This window comes from Carcharodon carcharias, chromosome 5 (genome assembly GCF_017639515.1).
Source record: "Carcharodon carcharias isolate sCarCar2 chromosome 5, sCarCar2.pri, whole genome shotgun sequence".
NCBI lineage: Eukaryota > Metazoa > Chordata > Chondrichthyes > Lamniformes > Lamnidae > Carcharodon > Carcharodon carcharias.
In genome coordinates, this window is record NC_054471.1 from 170,780,014 (window position 1) to 170,800,129 (window position 20,116).

A 20,116-nucleotide genomic window follows, 5' to 3' on the forward strand; every position below is an offset into this window, starting at 1 on the left:
AGTTATAGAAATTTTTTTAAATATTCAAATATTCCTAAAGATAGATAAGTTATTCAGGTTTTCATTATCTGTCTTACAGCCTTTTTTTTTGATTCGATCACAGAATATGGACATTGTTGGCAAGGTCAACAATCATTATCCTTCCCTAATTGCCTTGGATAAGGTAGCAGTGAGCTGCCTTCTTGAATACAATGGAGTAGCTTGCAATTTGAGAGGGCAGTTCAGAGTAAACCACATTTTTGTGGATTCAGAATAACATGTAGGCCAGACTGGATAAGGATGGCAGATTTGGGACATTAATGAACCAGATGGGTTTTTAATGACAATCGTAGCTTGATAATCATGATTACTGGTATTATCTTATAGTTCCAGATCTAAGTAATTGAATTCAAATTTCCCAGATGCTGTGGTGGTATCTGAACTTGCGTCTTTCAAGTCATTAGTCCAGGGCTCTGGATTACTAGTCCTTATAACATAACTAGTGTGCTCCTGTACCCCTTGCTGTTTGAAGTTCTCAATATTGGTAGGGAGACAGTGACACAGAAGAAGTGAAGTGCACTTCCACTTATTTTCACTTTCAATCACTGTAGAAGTGTTGAATCTTTAATGTTTACATACTCTACAATCAAATCACTGGGTTTATTCGAGGGTTTGGGCAGAACCCTGAATTCTGGATACACAGCTTCTTTACTTAAGTTATGTATAAACTATATCAAGATGCTACAATATGTACCCTCCTGCCAAAAGCTTGGTTTCAATAAGATTAAGCAATTCTGGAAAATATTACTTGCTGCTTATGCTATTCAACACGCAAGTAGGCCTGTATTAGAGCTTCACCTGGTTGACACTTCATTTTGAGGTATGCCTGGCGCTGCTCCTGACATGCCCACCTGCACTCTTCATTGAACCAGGGTTGATCCCCTGGCTTGGTGGTAATGGTAGAGTGGGGGATATGCCAGGCTATGAGGTTACAGATTATGTTCGAGTACAATTCTGCTGCTGCTGATGACCCACAGCGCCTCATGGATGCCCAGTCTCGAGTTGCTAGATCTGTTCGAAATCTATCCCATTTAGCACGGTGGTAGTGCCACAAAACACAATGGAAGGTATCCTCAACGTGAAGGCTGGACTTGTCTCCACAACGACTACGTGGTGGTGGCTCCTTCCAATATTGTCATGGGCAGAAGCATCTGCAGCAGGCAGGTTAGTGAGGATGAGGTCAAGAATATTTTTCCCTCTTGTTAGTTCCGTCACCACTTGCCACAGACCCAGTTTAGAGCCATGTCCTTTAGGACTAGGCCAGCTCGGTCAGTAGTGGTGCTACTGAGCCACTCTTGGTGATGGACTTTGAAGTCCCCCCACCCAGAGTACATTCTGCACCCTTGCCACACCCCAGTGCTTGCTCCAAGTGGTGTTCAACATGGAGCAACACTGATTCATCAGCTGAGGGGGCAGAGTAATCAGCAGGAGGTTTCCTTGCCCATGTTTGACCTGATGCCATGAGACTTCCCTCCCAACTGTATACCACTGTGGGTCGGTCCCACCGTGGCACAGGACATACCCAGGGATGGTGAAGATGGTGTCTGGGACATTATCTGTAAGGTATGAAACTGTGAGGATGACTATATCAGGGTATTGCTTGACTAGTCTGAGAGAGAGCACTCACAGTTTTGCACTAGCCCCCAGAAGTTAGTAAGGAGGACTTTACAGGGTCGATAAGAGTTTGCTGTTGTTGATGCTGGGTGGTCCATGCAGTTTCATTCCTTTGAGACTTTTTAATGGTTTGATACAACTGAATTGTATGTCACAGAGGGCAATTAAGAGTCAACAACAATGCTGTGGGCCTGGAGTCACATGTAAGGATAGCAGATTTCCTTCCCGCAAGGACATTATTGAACCAGATGGGTCTTTACATGGTCATGGTCATCATTAGACTTTTAATTCCACTTGCCATGGCGGGATTCAAACCCGAGCCCCCAGAGCATTATCGTGGGTCTCTGGATTACTACAAAAAGTGCTGGGAAAACTCAGCAGGTCTGACAGCATCTGTGGAGAGAAAGACAAAGCTAACATTTCAAGTCCGTACGACTCTTCTTCAGAGTCACATGGACTGGAAGCGTTAATTCTGTCTTTCTCTCCACAGATGCTGTCAGACCTGCTGAGCTTTTCCAGCACTTCTTGTTTTTGTTTCAGATTTCCAGCATCCGCAGTATTTTGCCTTTATCTCTGGATTACTAGTCCAGCAACAATATCACCACTTCATCGCCTCCCCCATAAAGATCATAAAGAGTGGGAGTTAGAACAACAATCCAGCCAACCTTTGTAGCACCTTACAGATGAGATATTAGTTTTAATAGAACAAACAACGTGAAAGAATGTTCCAGAATATTGCACTACATGTTAATAATATAATTATTTCTGCGCTTACAAGAATAATTGATGTGAGCAGTTATTTCAATTCTTTTCTACCTTTTTGCCACCAATCATGAAAAGCATGGTTGGTTTTGAATGGATTTCTTACATAGAAAATATTACTCTATTTATTCATATAAATCTTATATTTATTCCTGAAATAAGCCCTCAAATATGAAGACTTCCTTGCAATTCTCATTTTATTGATGAAATTGACTATGCAATATAATCTATCCACGCATACCTGTTGAGGGCTGAAAACTGTACAGATTGTTCTATATGGGACTGTAGTCCTGCATCACGCTTTCTTACAGTGTGCTGATGGATATCCGACAAGGAGAGGATGTCATAATCAGTTAACAATTGATTCAAAGTATCTGCAAAAAAAAGTGGAATATCAGATTTTCTGTATTAGCACAATGTTTATTATGTATGCTATATGGCAGTTAATGACATTTTCCCACTCTATGACTTAGATTCAATTCAAATTGGTCAAGACTGCAGATGATACAAAATTAGGACCACCACTGGAATAAGAGGAGGAAATTCACAAATTACAAATTGAGCTGGAAAAATGAATGGATAGAATAATTGATGAAATTTAATATGGACCAATGTAAAATACTGCAAATCAGAAGAGTCAGCAGGATCTGATCACCAAAAAGGTTCGGGCTGACACATAGCACAAATGTTACTTTAACTTTCGGTGATGGTGTCATGACAGTGGATTACAACCCCAAATGACTTGCGTCATATTGAACTTTTAACATGTGGTTTTTTAAAAAGACATATAAGAAAAAGCTGGCTGAGAATGTAACCACTTCCTGCAAAATTCCTATGTGGATTAGACTTGACCAACTAGTCCAGAGAGACCATGGAATGTCACACCTAAATAGGTGTCAAGGCCTACTTCAGACAGAGATACTTGAAAGGGAGAGATGAAATGCAAAAGACTGAACTTTAATCTCCTGCAGTTGCAGAGACAATGGAGACTGATTACCACGTCTCAGCAGAAGCCATCTCCTGCTGAGTTATATCTCAGAATGTGGAAATTATCTGAGTGGAAAGAAAACGGACTCTGGGCGTTCCAGGAATGATGAGACAGATTAAAAGGTTTGCTGCAGATCTGATCTGTGTTCCAGTTCTGCTTTGCTAGCGAGTGTCATAGCAGAAAAAGATTGACTAGGCACTCCTTTGAAGCTTGTTGGCAAAGGCTCTCTCCTATCTTATAGTGTGCAAAATTAAAGCACATGGGATTGGGGGTATTATAGTGGCATGGATTGAGAATTGGTTAGCAGACAGGAAACAGAGTAGGAATAAATGGGTCTTTTCAGAATTGGAGGCGGTGACTAGTGGGATACCACAGGGATCAGTGCTTGGACCCCAGCTATTCACAATATATATCAACGATTTGGATGAGGGAACCAAATGTAATATTTCCAAGTTTGCTGATGACACAAGACTTGGTGGGAATGTGAGTGGTGAGGAGGATGTTAAGAGGCTTCAAGGCAATTTAGAAAAATTGAGTCAGTGGGAAAATACATGGCAGATGCAATATAATGTGGATAAGTGTGAATTTATCCATTTTGGTAGGAAAAACAGAATGGCAGAGTATTATTTAAATGGTGATAGATTGGGAAATGTTGATGTACAAAGGGACCTCAGTGTCCTTGTACACCAATCACTGAAAGCAAGCATGCAGGTGCAGCAAGCAGTTAAGGAGGCAAATGGTATGCTGGCCTTCATTGAGAGAGGTCTTAGGTACAGGAGCAAGGATGTCTTACTAAAGCTGTACAGGGCCTTGGTGAGACCACATTTGGAATATTGTGTGCAGTGTTGGTCTCCTTATGTAAGAAAGGATATAGTTGCCATAGAGGGAGTACAGTGACGGCTCACCAGACTGATTCCTGGGATGGCAGGATTGTAGTATAAGGAGAGATTGGGCTGACTAGGCCTGCATTCACTGAAGTTTAGAAGAATGAAAGAGGATCTCATTGAAACGTATAAAATTCTGACAGGGCTGGACAGACTAGATGCAGGGATGATGTTTCCTCTGGCTGGGGGGTCTAGAACAAGGGGTCACAATCTCAGGTTATGGAGTAGGCCATTTAGGACTGAGATGAGGAGAAACTTCTTCACTCAGAGGATGATGAACCTGTGGAATTCTCTACCACAAGGGGCTGTGGGGGCCAAATCACTGAATAGATTTAGGAAGGAAATAGATTGATTTCTAGACTCTAAGGGCATCAAGGGGTATGGGGAGAGAACAGGAGTATGGTGCTGAGATAGAGGATCAGCCATGATTATACTGAATGGCAGAGCAGGCTTGAAGGGCCAAATGACCTATTCCTGCTTCTATTTTTCTATGTTTCTATATATATCTCAACTAGCTTCTTCAACTAGCCTGCAGAACCAAGTATCTCCAAACCAATTGCTCAATTGCCAAAGCCAGCTCTACCAGAATTAGCCAACTTAACGGCCACAACGTTTTGCCATCTACGCCTCCCAAACAAGCCAAAGACTGATTCATATAACTTTTTAAACTTCTATTTGGACTCAACTTCTCATTTCTGATCTGTGTGTATGTGTTTTGCATTTTTATTTTTTTCCCTCATGTTTTTAGTAACTAATAAGCTTGCTCTTTCTTTGACTCAAGAAAGCCTGGTTAATTTGGCTCCTCCTAAAACATAAATACATTTGGACTGGGAAAAGATATCCATGAGGGAAGGGATCCTTTTTAAATTAATCTTGTTGAATAAAGAAGGGAAGCCAGTTCATTCATCCTCACAGGGAGCATAACAAAATTGGGGTCCTGGTGGGGAAGTTAACAATTTTGGGGTACCTCGTCTGGGATCATAACAAATTGGGGGACCTTGCCCAGAAACGGTTCGTAACAAATCAGGGGCTCGGCAGACGAGTCAAAAGAATTAGAATTGGAAAAGTAAATTGTTCCTTTGAAACCAATTTTAAAAACTGTGAAAAGGTTTGCTTGACTCTTTACTACTAAAGTTAGAAATGTCCACGTTTGATGCCAGTGCTTTTCTAGAAGGGGGGGGGGCGGGCAGGTGGAGTTACTTTTGAGGATTTAAAAGTTCTATCCCTCAAAGAGTTAGAAGAGCTAGCTAGGCACTTAGGACTAGAGATTCCCTTGAACAAGGTGAGATGTGTATTACAGTGGGTGGCCGGAACATTACACCACAAACGTAAGACAAGACTACGAGAAGAAGTAGAGTTGCTGAGAACCCAGCTAGAATAGGAACTAAAAGAGTTAGAACTCCAAGCATTAGAATGAGAAAAGAAAAGAGCACGTGGGCAGGGGGAGAGCGAGCGCGGGAGGGATAAGGGAAAGCAAGAGAATGGAAAGAGTTAGGAAAGGGAGAAAACTTTTCAAAGAAGACTACGTGAACTGAAAAGGAAGATAAAAGCAACTGAGGCAGGCAAAATGATAGCACTACTGAAAAGTCAGGAAAAATCACTTGAGTCAAAAGAAGCCGAAAGAGCCGCAGGAAAGCGGACGGGATATGTAGGAATACAGAGAACCCAGAATGGTTCAGAGGGGGGGGGGAATAGTGCCTGTAAAGGTTAGAGTAGCTAGGCAAGAGCTACTTGCAATCAAAGAGGCAGGGAGCACACAGCCAAAGTCTGCAGAGAGCTGGAGAGTGTTCAGGAGCCCAAAAGGAGGCGATAGAACCAGTGAGTTGGAGTAGTTAAGAAACAGCTTCTTGAATTTGAAAAGGCCAAGGTTAGGTCTGTAAAGTTAATGAGGGTCCAGAAGAGACTGATGAACTGATGAAGAAGCAGAGAAATTGAGTTAGTAGGTACACTTTTTACAGAATTAGATGGGGACCAGGGGAGTACCAAGACAAGTAAGAAGACAGTGACAGAGGTGCCACCCCCAGCTACAGAGCTACTGGAAGTTAAAATGACCAAGGACAGACCTGCAGAAGTACAAAAAAAACAAGGTAGGACCTGAGCAAGTTAAAAGGATCAAAGCTAGACCAGTAAAGGTTAAAAAGGATAGGGATAGGCCTATGATCTGTTTGGCAAACAGCTTCATGGCAGATTTAAATGGGGACAAGTGTAGTTCCCAAACAGAAAGGCAGATAGTGAGAGAGCCGCCTCACCCAGTTGAAGAGCCGCAAGAGAGTACGGCAGCAGCCAAACATCCGCTTGGAGGCAGTAATGTTCTAAGAGATGTGGAACATTCCCAAAACAACGGACAACGGAGGGTGCTATTGAACCAATGTTCTGTTTAATCGATAGCATTATGGCAGATTTAGACAGTGATGAGGGGAGTTCCCAGAGAAACAAAGTGAGGGAGCTGCCTTGCAAAGTCAAAGAGCCACATGGCAAAGCAGTAAAAGCTAGTCACTTCCATGTGAGCCAGGGTGTTCCAGAGGACATGGGACCGAATAGGGACCAGCCCACCCCTATAGTAACTACACTAAGGAAGTCATTACCCCATGAGCAAATTCACACTTGCCACCATCCAAAAGGCAGAGCAAGTGCTGCAGTTAACTTCCAAGCATCCAAAATGGGTGGACAGTACTCAGCTAAGGAGCTGGGTGGGAGAGGTGGAGAGGGGGTGGGGGGGGGGGGGGGGGGGGGGGGGGGGAGAGATAAAAGGCTGGGATGGGAGCAGCAAAGGTTGGAGGTGATGCAGCCAACAAGGGGCTAGCAAAATAAAAAGAAAGGAGCCCATAATCCTTTCGATGAGCAGGTCTGGCTAGCCCACCCCAGTTTACCAAATTTAGAGGGAGAACTGGGAGGATTCCAAGTAGACAGGCATATGGTGAGGGGGATGCCTCACCTAGTTGATGAACTGCAGGGCAGTGCAGAAGCTACTGAACCGCAACTTGAGGGCAGTAGTGTTCCCGAGCACATGGGACAGGTTAGGGGAAGACCCCCTCCTAAAGCAAAAATGGAAGAGAGGAGAGTTTATCTTAAAGTAGGCAAACTGTGAAAATCACAGCAGAATAGCAGGGAAACACTTGCAGGGGTTAGCCTTTGTAAGCCAGTTGAAAACAAACAAGCTTTAGACCTCAACCAGAATGGTGTTGATGAAAAACTCACTAAAAGTGAAGTACCAGAACCCCTAGAGGGGGTGAAAGTCACAGCACGACTCACTAACCTCCTGACAATTAGACCTGGAAAAGTACCTGGGTTTGAGCCAGTAAATTCATGGGTTACAGAGGTAGGCAAGGAGTTAAACCTGACAAAAGCAGCTCAGCACGGCAGCCAAACAAATTTGCATAGGAACAGCCTCTGTGAAAGACAGCATGAGATTAGTCATAGGCGAAACATGGTCTGTCCCAGAGCAGCTTAGAGATTGTTAGCAATTTGGAAGCTAACAGTCAGATAAACCACCCAAACCCCACTGATGATACTTAACTCAGCTTCGTAGCAAGAGATGATCAACGGGTTAGCTATAAGATTAAGTAACTTTGAAACCTTGAAGCCAAGCTAATCTGTAAATGAAAGTAAACTTTGTGGACAAGTTTGAAACACAGGATGTAAGGTTATTCCGTTGAAGTTAGTTTCTCCAACCATACCATCTAAAAATCATCCATAGTGCCAGGATATCAAATGTGATTGCAGACACCCTGTCCAGAACTTAGAGACCCAGTTAGGATTGAAGAGATAATACTGACCAAGGTTATGAGAATGAAGGTGTGCGGATGAAATGGGAATGAATCTTATTTCATTCAATGCGTCAGGGAAGTGTCACGACAGTGGATTACAGCCCCAAATTACTTATGTCATATTGAACATTTTAAGGAAGACGTGATTTTTAAAAAGACATGCAAGAAAAAGCTGGCTGAGAATGTAAAATTCCTATGTGGATTATACTTAACTGACTAGTCCAGAAAGACCATGGAATGTCGCACCTAAAAAGGTGCAAAGGCCTACTTCAGACAGAGATACTTGAAAGGAAGAGATGAAATGCAAAAGACTGACCTTCAATCTCCTGTAGTTGCAGAGACAATGGAGACTGATTACCACATCTCAGCAGAAACCATCTCCTGTTGAGTTATATCTCAGAATGTAGAAATGATCGGAGTTGAAAGAAAACAGACAGTGGACGAAAGACATGTTTTCTTTTTTCCCTTCCAGGAATGCATGATGAAATAGGTTAAAAAGCTAGCTGCAGACCTGATCGGTATTCTAGCTCTGGTGTGCTAGTGAGAGTCACAGCAGAAGATGATCAACTAGGCACCCTTTGCAACTTGTAGGCAAAGGCTCTCACCTTTCTCTCTCCGTTACTGAAGGTAAGTCAGCAAAGCCACAATAAAAAAAGAAAATACGACATAGGAAGTCCTAAGGGAGAGAGGCAGTATTGGACCTAATTTTAGGGAATGAAGCTGGGCAAGTGGTACAAGTGTCAATGGGGGAGCATTTCGGGGATAGTGACCATAACTCTAAGATTTAAGGTAGTTATGGAAAAGGACAAAGATGGACTGGAAATAAAAGGTCCTGAATTGGGGGAAGGCCGATTTCAATATGATAAGACAGGATCTGGCCAAAGTGGACTGGGAGCAGCTGCTTGTAGGAAAGTCTACATCAGACCAATGGGAGTCATTCAAAAAGGAAACAGGGAGAGTTCGGGGCCAACTCGTTCCCATAAAGATGAAGGGTAGGATCAACAAGTCCTGGGAACCCCAGATGTCAAGGGATATAGAGGATTGGATAAGGGGAAAAAATTAGGCTTATGGCAGATAGAGAGCTAAAAACAGCGGAAGCCCTAGAAAAGTATAGGAAGTGAAGGGGAGTACTTAAAAAAGTAATTAGGAGAGCAAAGAGGGGGCATGAAAAAACACTGGTGGGCAAGAAAAAGGAAAATCTCATGACATTTTATAAATATATTAAGGGCAAGAGGATAACCAGGGAAAGAGTAGGGCCCATTGGGGACCAAAATGGAAATCTGTGCATGGAGCCAGAGGACATAGGCGAGATTTTAAATGAATACTTTTCATCTGTGTTCACTGTGGAGAAGGACAATGTAGGTGTAGAAATCAGGGAGGGGGACTGAGATATACTTGAACAAATTAGCATTGAAAGGGAGGAGGTATTAGTGGGCTTAAAAGTGGATAAATTCCCAGGTCCAGATGAGATAGATCCCAAGCTGCTACATGAGGCTAGGGAGGAGATTGCAGGGGCTAATTTTCAAATCCTCTCTAGCCACAGGAGAGGTGCCAAAGGACTGGAGGACAGCAAATGTGGTACCATTATTCAAGAAGGGTAGTAGAGGTAAACCAGGTAATTACAGGCCTGTGAGTCTAACATCAGTTGTAGGGAAACTACTGGAAAAAATTCTGAGGGACAGGGTTAATCTCCACTTGGAGAGGCAAGGATTAAACAGGGATAGTCGGCATGGCTTTGCCTGGGGGAGATCACGTCTAACAAATTTAATTGAATTTTGAGAGGCAGTGACTAGTTGTGTAGATGAGGGTAGTGCAAGTGACGTAGTTTAATGGACTTCAGTAAGGCTTTTGACAAGATCCTGCATGGGAAAATGGGCAAGAAGGTAAGAGCCTGTGGGATTCAGGGATTCAGGACAATTTGGCAAATTGGATCCAAAATTGGCTTAGTGGCAGGAGGCAGAGTGTGATGGTCGAAGGTTATTTCTGCGATTAAAAACCTGTGGCGAGTGGTGTACCGCGGGGATCGGTGCTGGGGCCCTTGCTGTGTACATTAATGATTTAGACGTGAATGTAGGAGGTATGATCACTAAGTTCACACATGACACAAAAATTGGTGGTGTCGTAAATAGTGAGGAGGAAGACCTTAGATTACAGGATAGATGAACTGGTAAGATGGGCAAAGCAGAGGCAAATGGAATTTAATTCTGAAAAGTGTGAGGTGATGTATTTTGGGAGGACTAACATGGCAAGGGAATACACAATGAATCGTAGGACCCTAGGAAGCACAAGGATCAGGGGGACCTTGGTGTACATGCCCATAGATCCCTGAAGGCAGCAGCATGGTTACGAAGGCATATAGGATACTTGCCTTTATTAGAAGAGGCATAGAATATAAGGGCAGGAAGGTTATGCTGGAACTGTATAAGACACTGTTTAGGCCATAACTAGAGAACTGCGTGCAGTTCTAGCAGCCATACTATAGGAAGAATGTGATTGCAGTGAAGAGGGTGCAGAGGAGATTCACCAAGATGTTGCTGGGCTGGAGCATTTCAGTTATGAAGAGAGACTGGATAGGCTAGGGTTGTTTTCCTTAGAGCAGAGAAGGCTGTGGGGGGGCGGGGGGGGGGATGCTGATAGATGCATTCAAAACTATGAGGGGCATAGATAGGGTATACAGGAAGAAACTCTTCCCCTTAGCAGGATGGTTGGAATCTGGAACATAGTGCTCAAGGGGCTGGTAGAGGCAAGAGCCCTCACAAAATTTAAGTAGTATTTAGATGAGCACTTGAAATGCCATAGCATACATGCCAAGGGCCAAGTGCTGGAAATTGGGATTAGAATAGATAGGTGCTTGACAGCCAGCTTGGACACAATGGGCCAAAGGGTCTGTTTCTATGCTACATAACTCTATGACAGCTTCTTTAACTAACCTATAGAACCAAGTGTCTCCAAACCAACTGCTCAACTGCCAAAGTCAGCTCTACTGGAATCACCCAACTTAACGACCGCACGTTTCGCCATCCACTCCTCACAGACAAGCCAAAGACTGATTCGTATGTCTTTTATAACTTTTATTTGGACTAATTTTGAACTGTGTATGTGTGTTGTGTTTTTATTTTTTTTTCCCTTCAGGTTTTTCGTAACTAATAAACGTACTCTTTCTTTGCCTCAAGAAAGCCTGGTTAAATTGGCTTCTCCTAAAACATAAGTACATTTGGACTGGGAAAGAGTATCCATGAGAGAAGGGATCCTTTTTAAATTAACCTTGTTGCAACAACCGAGGGGGTTGAATAGAGAAGGAGAGCCAGCTCATTCCTCCTCACTCAGGAGCACGACAAAATTGGGATCCCGTTGGGGAAGTTAACAATTTGGGATCTTAAATTGGGGGACCGCAATAGTAACAATAGTTAGTGAACACATCCAAGAAGAAAAGGCCCAAACCACCTCCCACTGACCTTCAATAGCACCAGTGCTGCCAAATATTCCACCATCAAATTCATGAGGCATCTGCACCGACCAGAAGCATCATCCATACCAACAATATGACTACAAAAGTGGATGGAGGCGGAGAACTCTATGTTCAGCAGCTTATCTCCTGATGCCACTGACAACACATCCTTCTCCTCCAATAATTCAACCCATAAAATGGCAAAATTCTAATCAGAAGGTCCACTCAACTGCATAGGTACAACTGAGACCAGGTTACTTCATCAGCAGCCTTCATTGCACTCAAAACTATCCCTTCCACCATAGGTGCATGGTGGCTATAACTACAAGATGGCAACAGCTCACTAAAACTGATTTACCAGCACCTTCCAGCCCTCTACCATTCAGGATAAAAGCAGCAAAATCATGAGGATACCATCACATGAATGTTCTCATCCAAGTCGGACAATAGTGATCTCATTGTCGTCTCAATAATGCACATGCTAAATTCAAATATTTAACACAATTCTTTACCACCACGCTTAAATGCTTGGTTGCATATTTTAAAATTATTTTGCTGTTCTCTACTTTTTGTTCCTTTGTCACATTCTTGCAACATTCCCCATCTGTTGTCTCTCCAGGCATCATAATTGTATTAAGGTTATAGTACTATTTCATCAATATTAAAACCAAACTGCTACACAGAGAAGAATGTTAAAATGCTTAGTTAGGCAATAACTAAGTGTAAGAGAGAAGGAGCAAAGCAACCTCACTGGAGCAAGAGAGGGAGTAAAACAAAAACAATAAAAGTTGGGATAATAAAAGATTATAACACCACGGTAAACCTTACTTGGTGAACCTTCTGGAGACAATCTCCAATCCTATACAACACACCACACCAGTGCAAACTTGCACTAGCTTTCGCTATTGAATACTACTTAGTTGAGCGAAGTGGCACATAGAAAACACTGAAGTTTAACAGTTTAACATACGTAGTCAATGAAAAAGGTTCTAATTCACAGACTCTGAGGTCAGAAAAATGTTGACAGCACTTGAATCAGCCAAGTAAGTGACGTCTACTGCAACTTCAATGGAGATGGTTTAATTGCATAAAAAGCTCCTGTTCTGACAATATACAATTAAAGGTGAAGCAGTATATTTCTGAGAGATTTTATACAACACCGTTTAACGATTTTGATTCAAAAACAACAATTTAGTTTTGCTTCCTCTGTATAATCAAAGAATTATGCTGACAATTTTGTACGAACAGCAGAAAAAAAACACTAAGTGTGCTGCGATTTTTAAAAATCGGAATCCCAGTAGCTCGGTCTACCCAATTAATAAATTAAACAACCCAAAGAGCAAAGGTTGAGTGCTAGATTCGAGACCAAGGAGACAACACTCAGGTATTCTTCAGTCTCAACAGAGAAGACAGTTTTAAACCAAGGACACTCAGAAGCCAAAACCTACTGGCTGCAATTTATTTTTGGCTTTAGTCCAAATTCTATCTTTAGGGAAATAATTCTAATGCAGAAAGGGTGTAAACGTTAACAGCAAATGCTTCATACAATATCAGTTGTCAAATTCATGATTAGTACAGACTTGTTCATAATTGGGAACTTAGTGCAAAGTTTTTTCAAGTGATCACTATCAAAGAATATATTGAAAAATTCTTAGCCTGTACTTGTATGACAACTTAATAGCAAGGCTACATATATAATCTAAACACAGCATTTTCAACAATTTTATACAACGTATTTGTGGCAATTTAACTCAAGAGTTACTATTAAACGAAGATATAACCAGAAAAATAGAAGGCACTAAGACTAGATTAAAAGTTGGAGTGTGAAAAAACTGTGCCCAATCTTAATTCATTCTGCTGTACAATTTAGTGAGTAATAAATCTCGTGTATCTTTGGCAGTTTATTAAAACACTGCCGTTTACAAAGCTAGCAATAAGAGGCTTTACTTTTAGTATTACACATTGATTTCAACGGTCTGGTATGCTTCAATGTACTAATGCCACAATCATGACAAACCAAAAAGCTCAAGTTGGTTTATCATGCCAACACATCTGTGGCAACCACAAAATGGATTTTATAAAAGTTCGAACAGATACAGGGCTAAATCCACTGTACGATCACAACAAATCCAGAGTTCAGTGGATGATGGAAGAGATAGCGAGTAATATAAAATTGAAAAAGGGTGCATATGGCAAGGGAAGTGAAGAAGAAACAAAGACGGGAAGCAAATGGGGAGTATGAGAAGAGTCTGGCAGCAAACATAAAAGAAAATCCAAAAGGTTTCCATAGGCATTTAAGCAATAAAAGAAATGAGGCTAATTAGGAATCTAAAAGGGATTTGCGCATGGATGCAGAGGGTATGGCCAAGGTACTAAATGAGTACTTTGCATCTGTCTTTCACAAGGAAGCTGTTGCCCGAGTCATAATGAAAAAAGAGGTAGTTGACACACTGTGCTAAAAATTAAAGAGGCGTCTGCTGCCCTTGTCCTTCTAGGTGGGAGAGGTCACGTGTTTGGAATGTGCTGTCGAAGGAGCCTTGTCAAGTTGTTGTAGTGCATCATGTAGAACGTAGATGGTACACACTGCTGTCACTTTGCATTGGTGGCGGAAGAAGTGAACGTTTAAGGCGGTGGATAGGGTGTCAACCAAGCAAGCTGCTTGTCCTGGATTGTGTCAAAATTCTTACATTGTATTAGACAGGTTGGCTGTACATAAAGTTGATTAAGTTACCACAAACTGGTGAGGTTTATATTTCATTCTTTCATAGGACTGAGCGTCGCTGGCAAAACCAGCATTCATTGCCTATCCCCAAATGCCCTTAAGATGATGGTGAGCTGTCTTTTTGAACCACTACAGTTCATCTACTGTAGGTATACCAACAGTGCTGTTAGGAAGGGAATTTCAGGGCTTTGATCCAATGACAGTGAAGGGTTGGTGATTACAGTTCGAAGTCAGGTATGATGTGTGGCTTGGAGGGGATCTTGCAGGTGGTGGCATTCCGATGCATCTGCTGCCCTTGTCCTTCTAGGTGGGAGAGGTCACGTGTTTGGAATGTGCTGTCGAAGGAGCCTTGTCAAGTTGTTGCAGTGCATCTTGTAGAACGTAGATGGTACACACTGCTGTCACTTTGCATTGGTGGCGGAAGGTGTGAACGTTTAAGGTGGTGGATAGGGTGTCAACCAAGCGAGCTGCTTGTCCTGGATGGTGTCAAAATTCTTACATTGTTGGAGCTGTACTCATCCAGACAAATGGAGAGTATTCCATAACATTCCTGACTTGTGCTTTGTAGATGGTGGACAGGCTTTGGGGAATCAGGAGAGTTATTTGAAACAGAAATCTTAGCCTCTGACCTGCTCTTGTAGCCACAGTATTTATATGGCTGGTAATCCCCCACGCTTATGATAATGGAGGATTCATTGATGGTAATGCCAAAAAATGTCATGAGGAAATGGTTAGATACTCTCTTGTTGGAGATTTTCATTGCCTGGCACTTATGTGGCACAAACTTACTTGCCGCTTATCAGGCCCAAACCTGAATGTTGTCTAGGTCTTGCTGCAGATGGACACAGACTGCTGCAGCATCTGAGGAATCACAAATGGTTCTGACCACTGTGCAATCATCAGCGAACATCCCCACTTTTGACTTTATGATGGAAGGAAGGTCATTGATGAAGCAGCTGAGGAAATCCTGCAGTGATGTCCTAACACAGAACTGATTGGCCTCTGACAACTAGAACTATCTTCCTTTGTGCTAGGTATGACTCCAACTAGTGGACAGTTTTTCCGGTTTCCCACTGACTTCACTTTTGTTAGATCTCCTTGATGCCACACTCTGGTCAAGTGTTGCTTTGATGTTAAGGTAGTCACTCTAACCATGCATCAAAGGATACTGAGGAAAGTAAGGGTGAAAATTGCAGAGGTGCTGGCCATAATCTTCCAATCCTCCTTAGATACAGGGGTAGTGCCAGCACTGTAAAGTTGTAAATGTTACATCCTTGTTCAAAAAAAGTTTAACCTTGGTGTTGGGAAAGCTTTTGGAAACAATAATTCTTGATAAAATTAAGTCAATTTGATAAATGTGAATCAATTAAGGTAAGTCAACACTTTTGTCAAGGGCAAATCGTGTCTGCTTGAGGTTTTTATGAGGTTAATGTTATTGATGTTGTATACATGGACTTCCAAAAAGCATTTGATAAAAATGCTATCTATTAGGCTTGTCAGCAAATTTAGAATAAAGGGTCAGTAGCAGCTCAACTGAGTTAGAAAAAACAGAGTAGCAGTAAGTGGTTGTTTTTCAGACTGAAGTATTGTGAACTGTGAGGAGGATAGTGATAAACTTCAAGACAACATAGACTGGTGGAATGAGTGGACAAGTGACAGATTTAATACAGAGAAGTGATATGAATCATTTCAATGGGAAGAATGAGCAGAGGCAATATAAATTAAACATGCAATTCTAAAAGGGATGCAAGAGCAGTGGGAGCTGGGGGAAAGTTTATGTGCACAAATCACTGAAGGTGGCAGGATAGGTAAAGAAAGCAATTAATAAGGCACATGGAATCCTTGGCTTATGACATAAACTTCAGTAGTCATTCTCTCAATCTGACAGAGAACACTGATTTAAGATGCATGGCAAAAAAGCAACAGTGACACAAGGAAAAACTTCATGCGCAGTGGTGAGGGTCTGGAATGCATTGTGGGGTGTGGTAGAAGCAAATTCAACGGAGGTCTTCAAAAGAGAATTGCATAAACCTGAAAATAAATAAAAAAAATCTCAGGGCTGCAGGAAGAAGGCAGGAGAATTTGATTAAGTAGACTCAGACGTTTACAGCACAGAAGGAGACCATTCAGCCCATCGTGTCCACACTGGTCAACAAAGATCTGACAACACTAATCCCATTTTCCTGCCCTTGGCCTGAAGGCTATGGCAACACAAGTGAATATCTAAATGCTTCTTAAATGTTACGAGAGTTTCTGACTCAATCACCCTTTTAGGAGTGAGTTCCAGACTCCCACCACCCTGTGGTTGAAAAAAATTCTCCTCAGTGAGTTGATCTTGCAGACGGTTGGCACAGACAACAGGTCAAGTGGCCTTCCTGCTATGTTGTAACTACTCTATGTTCCTATGGGGTTAACCCAATCTGAAAAATGAAGAAATCTTCAAAATAACTTGAGCTTTGGGTAATAGTTGTGCACCAGTAGCTAAAGAGAAGCATGATACCAGGCATATGGGAAGATTAAAAATTATTTGTTGACCAATAATTTGTCAAGCCATTCAGTGTAGTTCTCATGGACTACATAAACCCTAACATACAGCACCATACTTTCTCTTACTCTTGCCCCTCCAATATATTAACCAAATTAGAAGGGGTGTGTGTCATATACTTTCCCCAAACGTCATTACTTCCTGCAACTTTTTTTTTAAATACAGCACCCTTATTGTTTTATAAAAACAGACCAAAGGAAACCTGCCAAGATATAAATATATCTAATACTTCCATACATCCCTATCCAACACCCCCACCCCACCAGGACCATTCGCTCCGACAGCTTTCAACAGGCTCTTTTATCAGAGCTGCCGTGAGGTTCACCAGCAAATCTGAGCCACTCCGGGCAGCTCTGCACACCGTCCTCTTACCGAACTGACGCTCGTGGCCCCGGGTTTGTGACGGGGGCCCGGCTTCCCTGCCAACGACGGCGTCTCCTGGTAAAACCACCACCAGCTGCAGGAAGAGGAGGAGAGCGGCGGTGAGGCCGGGGCCGAGGCCTCGCACGCTCATCGCCCAGACTCGGAGCGCTCAACACCAGAAGGGCGAGCCCAGCTCTCACCCAGGCCGCGGCTCCCACATTCCAGGCTGAGGCCACCGCCGCTCGCAGAAAGTGGAAACCCACGGCAACCGCTTCAGCCGGGACATCAAACAACCCGGAAACAGTCCAACCCGGCCCGGCAGTGCTCGGGCTAGGTCGGGGCGGAATGGAATTCGATGGAGGCGGTCGCCATCTTGATAAAGGAAACCTTCAAGGTAAAAACTGAAAGATTTGTATTTAGGGACCGGACGCCCCTAAGCAGTTTACAGTCAATGGAGTACTTTTGAAGCAGAGTCACAGTTGCTATGTAGGAAATCTTTCGTTTTACTTTTCCAGAACCGCTTCATCCAATTCAGGGTCGAGTCGAGTCGGAGCCTATCCCGACAGCCAATGGGCACTAGAGGGGGTACACCCAGGGCTGGACTCCAGTCCATCACACCTTTATTAGCCAAGGCGTAGAATATAAGAGTAGGGAGGTTATGCCGGAGCTGTATAAAATGCTAGTTCGGCCACAGCTGGGGTAGTGTGTGCAGTTCTGGTTGCTTGGGCTGGAGCGTTTCAGCTATGAAGAGAAACTGGATAGGCTAGGGTTGTTTTCCTTAGGGCAGAGAAGGCTGAGGGGGGACCTGATAGAGGTATACAAAATTATGAGGGGCATAGATAGGAAGAAACATTTCCTCTTAGCGGAGGTGTCCATAACCAGGGAGCATAGATTTAAGGTAGGGCGGAAGGTTTAGAGGGGATTTTAGGAAAACCTTTTTCACCCAGAGGATGGATGGAATACACTGCCTGAGGGGGTGTAGAGGCAGGAACCCTTATAACATTTAAGAAGTATTTAGATGAACATTTGAAACACCGTAGCATACAGGGCTATGTGCCTAGTGCTGGAAAATGGGATTAGAATAGATAGGTGCTTGATGGCTGGCATAGACACGATGGGTCAAAGGGCCTGTTTCTGTGCTGTACAACTCTATGTCTCACACACACACACACACACACACACACACACAGGTACAACTTACCATAGCCAATCCACCTAACCAGCACGTCTTTGGACGGTGGGAGGAAACGCAAGCACCTGGAGGAAACCCACGCACACAAAGAGGAGATCGTGCAAACTCCACACAGACAGACACCCAAGGTCAGGATCGAACCTGGGTCACTATGCTGTGAGGCAGCAGCGCTAATCTCTGCACCACTGTGCTGCTCGCCATGTCGGAAATGCAGTTGCTAATTTTGTGCACAGCAAGCACCCAGAAAGAATAATGCAGTAATAACCAGACAATCTGTTATTTGTGATGCTGATTGATTGAGGGATGAATATTAACCAGGAATAATAGTGTCATGAGATCTTTTATCTCCACTGAGAGGGCAGATGGGTCCTTGGTTTAAACAGCTCGTCCAAAAGGTATCACCTCTGGAATTGCAGCACTCCAATGGTACTGCACTGGAATGTCAGCCTAGACTTGTCCTGTGCTCAAGAGTTTGATTTTTTTTTTAAATAGTTTTTAAATCTCTTCAAGGCCCTACAATACTTCACAAAAAATAAAAGGAGATAAATAACAAGAATCTGTTTCCAGTGGCAGAAAGTTCAATAACCAGAGGTCACAAAATTAAGGGAACTGATAAAAGAGCCGGATGTGACACAAGGACACTTTTTTTATTGCATTGCATCATTATGATTTTGAATACACCATCAAAAAGGGTGGTGGAAGCAGATTTAATAATAACTTTCAACAGGGAATTATCTTTATAATTGAAGGGGAAAAATTTACAGGGCTATCAGGGAAATGGCAGGGGGAGTGGGACTAATTGGACAGCTGTACCAAAAGAGACTACCATGATAGGATGAGCCGAAGAACACAGAAGGAAGCCAATCAGTCTATGATTCTTTGAACAGATAAGGAAGCTGATGTCCAGTCATGGAGATTAAAAGAAGTAAATAAATGCATACATGCTAACTCTGGTTGAACTTATTCCTGGAAGTCTCATCAAATAACCTGTCTACAACTGCCATGACCCCCAAGGATGCCAACTCAGCATTAATTTGATCACCAGGCATCTGACCACATGACATTGCTCATTGACATTTGATCGTATGACACATTTGTTCACTGTTTGCAAACACTACTGTATTTACCTTATTTGAGTTTCCAATTATTGCCAAGCCCTGAATAAAACATTTTACTTTTTGATTTATAGTGGGATGAATAATATATAAATCAAAGAATGAACACAAAAATTGAAAGATTTAATATTTAAATAAAAACTACTTCTGTGCTGTTTCTAAAGAACAGCCACAAAGAGAAACACCACTGATTCAGTGAAAACACTGTTATATGTTATGCCTATGCTTTTTGGACAAATGTATGATTTTTTTAGCAATATATAGCAAGGTACAAAAACAAGAAGTAAAATCAAACCCAAATCTAATTCAATTCATTGATTACTACACACCAGCTTCAGGGAGGTAAGGCTCAGAATGGGGAGTATAAACATTGCCCCAGCTCCCAAAACAAAACACATTTAATGGACGTCACTGACTGGCACGACTCTTTCTCCCTCCAGTTTAAATTGCTGTCCTTCTCCATCCCTCCATTTGTTCTGTTCTCACTCTCTCCCTCCCCAGTTTGTTTCTTTCTCCCTCCCCAGTTTGTGCTGCTTTCCCTCCCCAGTTTGTGTTTTTCTTACTCTATCTGAATAAGTTAAATTCATTTCTATTATATTGTATTCCAGGAATTTTATTTATATTTGGGATCACATTCCACAGTTCAGTTTGAATATTGAATTTCTGTGAAACGTAAA

General features: G+C 42.5%; 1 protein-coding gene across 5 annotated transcripts in view; it reads right to left on the bottom strand.

Annotated features, from left to right (window-relative positions):
* adam17b (ADAM metallopeptidase domain 17b) overlaps positions 1-17,431 on the bottom strand; it is a 109,394-nt gene extending 91,963 nt beyond the window's left edge. For all 5 annotated transcript variants that reach the window (XR_005943033.1, XR_005943034.1, XM_041188018.1 and 2 more), the window contains exons 1-2: positions 17,142-17,431; positions 2,657-2,789 (exon numbers count right to left, since the gene is read on the bottom strand). Coding sequence is in view for 3 of the 5 variants with exons in the window: in XM_041188018.1 (XP_041043952.1) it covers positions 2,657-2,789; positions 17,142-17,283 (275 nt within the window). In the remaining 2 variants the exon portion in view is untranslated. The remainder of the gene's footprint in view (positions 1-2,656; positions 2,790-17,141) is intronic.
* Between the last annotated feature and the right edge of the window lie 2,685 nt (positions 17,432-20,116).